This window comes from Haliotis cracherodii, unplaced genomic scaffold (assembly GCF_022045235.1).
Source record: "Haliotis cracherodii isolate W230 unplaced genomic scaffold, xgHalCrac1.p SCAF_2, whole genome shotgun sequence".
Taxonomy (NCBI): Eukaryota; Metazoa; Mollusca; class Gastropoda; order Lepetellida; family Haliotidae; genus Haliotis; species Haliotis cracherodii.
Window position 1 is genome coordinate 20001822 of NW_027266275.1, and position 5240 is coordinate 20007061.

Sequence of the window (5240 nt, forward strand, 5' to 3'; positions counted from 1 at the left end):
GCCTTCTACCTTGTGGAGGTTTGATCTGCGACACTGCTGTGTACCTTGTGGAGGTTTGATCTGTGACACTGCCTTGTGCGTTGTGGGGGTTTGATCTGTGACACTGCCTTGTACCTTGTGGGGGTTTGATCTGTGACACTGCCTTCTACCTTGTGGAGGTTTGATCTGCGACATTCGTTATTGCTTTTGTGGTTGTTGTTTTTGTTTTTCTTTCGTAATGACGAGGAGTTTGTCTTTTTACACGATCGCCTATTGATGAAAGATTATCTTATATCAACATGGAGTATCGATTATTTCAATTCGATCGCGAAATCAAAAGAATGCCTTTTGCATACAAACTTCTTATCGACTTGAAATTTTTTTAAAATGTAGGAGGAGAATTCAAAGATGATTCCAACCAAAGAACCATATCACCCATAAAATATAGTTGTTAAACATGTGAAACCGAAAGAACTGAAATTTAAAGGACTCCTGTTTCCTGTGCTGCAATTGTAAGCCATGTCTTCTCAGGCAGCACCAAAATCAAAACCGGCTTCAAAACCAAAAGGAGGCACTGTGAAAAAGAGGCCAGTGTTTGTAGGGAGAAGGGGGGCAGGTGGACCTTCAGGCCCAAAGCCGTTGAGTATAGCCGTGACAGCTGTGATCGGACTCGGGTTCGTTGGTGGAGGTATTGGCATGATTGTCTACAGCGACCACAACAATACTACAATTGACTTTGTCATCATCGGGGGGTGTATGATCGTTTTCGGCCTCATGTTCCTCGGTGTTGCATCTGTGTTCGTCATCAAACCTCTTTACTTGCAACGACGCGTCCAAGCCGTCATTGACGAGAAAGCTCGGGAAGACGCTGCTCTCGGGGTCGACGACTACGTCGGAGGTCAAGGCCTTTCGGTCAATGTCGCCGACGGTGCGAAACAGCGCCGCCCTAGCGCCGTAGACCTGTACTATGGGGACGGGGGTGTGGAGGTACCTGTGAGGGGTCACCCCGACACATTGCCCCGACCCCCTCCACCCCTCGTGGCCCTGCCAGGGAATGACAGACACAAACAACTGGTGCCAACCTTCCAGGCCCCTCTGCCCTCCGAACCCCAGAACAACGAGAACAGTAGACGTCAGTAGACACAGAATCCGCGCGGTCTATCAACGAAGCATGCTTATACTGAGGGAAAGAACTAAGGGAACGTCGAGAAAGGAAAGCGTGTGTTCGGTGTGGATTTGTGAATGTTCCTCGAAGAAAGTTCGGTAATATAATGAATACATGGGATAATATCATTTTTTCGAAATGAAACAGTTTTACTGAAAACGTCAAAAAACGCTATCTGCAACATGTTCTCTTATTTATTCCCACCAGTATATAAATATGTATATAGGATGTTGGATGTATTGTAGGATTGTGTTCATAGTATGTGGACCGCCTCGTGGTCTAGTGGATAGAGCGCAACGGAAGGTCGGTGGTTCGATCCCCAGCCGCGCCATACCACAATCCGTAAAAGATTGTATATGCTGTTACCCTGATAAAACAAGGTCTGGTCGGCTTGGAGTCAGCATACTTTCTCCGATTGGGGTATCCAATTTAAACTGCGGCATGGTATCTCAGTGGGCTAGCACTATAAAACCGGCATTAGTCCGGACTAGTACAAGTAAGCAAACGCACGCACGCACGCACGCACGCACGCACGCACGCACGCACGCACGCACGTCGCTATATAAGTGCAATACTCTTGTATGCGACGGTACACCCCACCTCACCCCATTGAGTGTACAACATGTGTGTACGCTTTACAGTGGGAGACTCCAACATGGCGTATGAGCCAGATTTACCCTTTTGTTCGCGACCCCTTATATCTGACGTTAAATAAAAATATGTGTTCAATCAACTACTCGCGATGTTTTAATTATACCCGGATATATACCTAGAGAATCCGGTGGGTGTGAATCGATATTGTTAGCAACGATCTGCGCCGTAGGGTTCGAGGCCTGTCACAGAGCCCGATCACCCATTCACTAAGTCGCCTCTTAAGACCAGCATTTGTTGCTGAGGACCAGTTCCAACCCGGAGTCCCCACGGGGACCCGATATCAAGTTTAGGGCCCCGGCTTGGTCACCTGCTGAGACCCTGCTTGGTTTTATCTAATTTTTTTGTGATTGGTCATGATTGGTCATTTGTTCTAGAACGATATCATTAAAAAGACTTTATCATGAGCGCTAACTATTATGAACCAGTTCAATTTTAGCTATGTTCGTCTTGACCTTAATATGGCGTCTTTTTCCTAGATGAAATTAAAGCCTAAACAGACATACCCCAATGCATGTGAAATCATCTACAATACATGGCGTCAAGGAATAGAAAGAGTTTGTTATTTCGTGTTCGGCGTTTGCTGGAGGTCACTGTTAAATACGTCGTCAAATGCATGCGCCTTATAGCGCACGTTGTTGCCGTGCGTGTTGTTATTACTGCTGAGTCATGTTTATGTTTCCACAAACAACCTGCAACATTCCCGGTGGCTTAAACATATTATTTTGCAATAAAAAATAATTACAAAATTCTCAGGACTTCTCTTATCTCTGCACTATTATTTTGAAATACGATGTTGGGCGATTCATATGACTGTCGTTTACACGATACGCTCATCCCACTACCACCCCACCCCCATCCTACGCTCATCCCACCACCATCTTACCACCACCAAACCCCCATCCTACGCTCACCCCACTCCCATCTTACCAGCACCCCACCCCCATCCTACACTCACCCCACCACCATCTTACCACCACCCCACCCCCATCCTACGCTCACCCCACCACCATCTTACCACCACCCCACCCCCATCCTACGCTCACCCCAGCACCTCCCCGCTCTCTTCCTACACTCATCACTTTTCAACTCCAGCTCTGTGACATTAGGAGACGCGAGGGTTCGCTGAATATTCGTATGTTCCCTCGCATAATTATTTTTATTTAATCTTATTATAAGTTTACTTCGGGTATGAAAAGACTTGAAGGTTCCTTTAATACGCGTGTGCTCCCTTTCAGAATTATTTTATTTAACATTATAGATATCAGACTACACCTTTTTTCGGTGACAAAGAGAGCCTTTTTTCTGTATATTCCTTTTCAGATTTATTTATATTTAACCTTACACATAACTCTTTTTCGGGAACTGTAAGTTATTCTAGGTTTCAGCATCCACATCAGTTGCAGGAGGCAACGGAGTTACCAAGGTAACGGCGAAACAACCATTGTTTCTCAACAATGTTTACATGCGGAGTCTCAACCCATTGAGATCAATAATGTATAACGACGCTTGCACCATAAGTACATGCGCGTTCAAAAACCACTTCATCTGTAGTCGATGTTTTCAACTGGGTAAAATTTGTTCTGTATGCGAAGTACTGAAGAGGATGAAGAAACGAGAATCCTGTGTTCTTAAATATATCTAGTGAGCGATAGGTGTTTACACTTCGTTACCAAACTCACTAAAATGACGTTATCACATGAAGAATCTAGACAATGACGTTTTCACAGGTAGGCCGCGAATAGCTGGAGAATTGAAGATGCAGCGAAAAATAATATTCATTCATTTTCACAGGTAGATTCGAAACAATGACGTTTTTACAGGTAGAATCTCGACAATGACGTTGTAATGTATAGGATCTAGACAATGACGTTATGGGTAGAATCTAGACAATGACTTTTTTACAGGTAGAATCTAGACAATGACGTTGTCACAGATCTAGTTTTTGACGTTGTTTTAGGTTGAATGTAAACGCTGTAACAGGTCAAGTTTTTGAATGACACTGTTTGAGACAAACTAGACATGGGTCTTTCATAGGTAGAAACTAATCAAAGACATTGTGTAATAGGTAGAATCTGGACAAGCAGGGATGGTTTAACTGGTGGGACATACTCAATGACGTTTCACGATGGAAACCACAAGGAAACATTATCCATTTGAAGACATCTTGGAAGTGACAAACTTGAACAAAAACAAAGATGGAAAACATTCAAAAGGATCATGCTTAGACAATGTTATTGTGGAGCAAATATTCACATACTTCTTTGGAATTGAGACATGTTGGCATATACACATGGGTACACTACCTCCTATATGTGGGGTTATCTCGCAAAACTTCTAACTGCCAAAACGTCAACACTTTGTTAAAACAACACGGGGCTTTACCTTCTGCTGTAATGGAACAGCCCAAGAGGATTAATTAGTAGAAGGACAACAGTGGCTAGTTCTATCTACAATTGAGGGATTATATCTGCATGTAAGTCAGAGACATATAGAGAGAGAACATGAGTTAGAGAAGGGCATAGGTGTAAAATAAGTTGGAGGAGGATAAAGATACAAACTGAGGCGGAGAAGGGTAGAAAGGGTATGATTTTGAGATAAAATAGGATTACAAGTACAGGCATATAATCTATAACGCATTCAGCACGTATGTAAACAAAGCAGCCAGGGGTAAAAATGAAATTATATCAATATTCGAAAATAGAAATCATATCAATACAAAAACAGAAATTATGTGAATACCTAACTCACAATAGATATGTGTACCCTTCTCACACACGAGTCCCAAAGAGGGACAGGTCGGCCGAAATTGCTTACGCAGAAGGCGACCTCTTAAACACTAAAAGCATGGTTTATCACAATGGTTGCTTTAAGGAAGGTGGGGTTTGTCATGTTATAAAAGGAGACCTCTCAATCCCTGCTTGATGGTTACCTGTAAACGAATATTGCCAGACAGACTCGCTGTCACTGGAAGTGTGTCAAGTCTACATGTAAAGGAAGATGTACCACTGCAGGCGATTTTCTCAGAAATGTCACTGAACAGTCCCACCCTTCAGAGGATAGCAACAAACTCTGGTTTCCTAGCACCATCAGGAAGAGCCTGCGATGACACTACTCAGATGCACTCTGTACTATGATAGTCGAACAAACATCTTCAGATTTGTTGAGGTCATTAAGTTTATTGAAGCAGCAGACAAGGCAAAGATGGCACAGATTGACTTTGGAGCGGCCCTACACAGCGGGAAACGAGTTTACAGAGATGCTGACTACAGGCGTGTTCGTCTCTGGCACCAGGTCAGATAAGGACAGAAGACACCTATGAAGTTCTTGGATGCTGTTTGCAGACATGTACATCTTGGCTTAGATCTTCAAATTGGACTTAACAAGATTTTACTATTCTATGTGGTACTTTCTTGTGCTATGACTATTGAGCAAAACAGTGTTT

At 43.4% G+C, this 5240-nt stretch overlaps 1 protein-coding gene across 1 annotated transcript; it reads left to right on the top strand.

Moving 5' to 3' along the window:
* The first annotated feature begins 380 nt into the window (after positions 1 to 380).
* Positions 381 to 1160, top strand: LOC139469454 (uncharacterized). Its single transcript, XM_071251631.1, has one exon. It carries the CDS (start codon positions 499 to 501, stop codon positions 1117 to 1119), a length of 621 nt encoding a protein of 206 aa, XP_071107732.1. The 5' UTR covers positions 381 to 498; the 3' UTR covers positions 1120 to 1160.
* Positions 1161 to 5240: the final 4080 nt, after the last annotated feature.

Bases quoted from the DNA above. Each gene is read 5' to 3' on its own strand.
- LOC139469454 (XM_071251631.1), top strand. From the start codon at position 499: ATGTCTTCTCAGGCAGCACCAAAATCAAAACCGGCTTCAAAACCAAAA.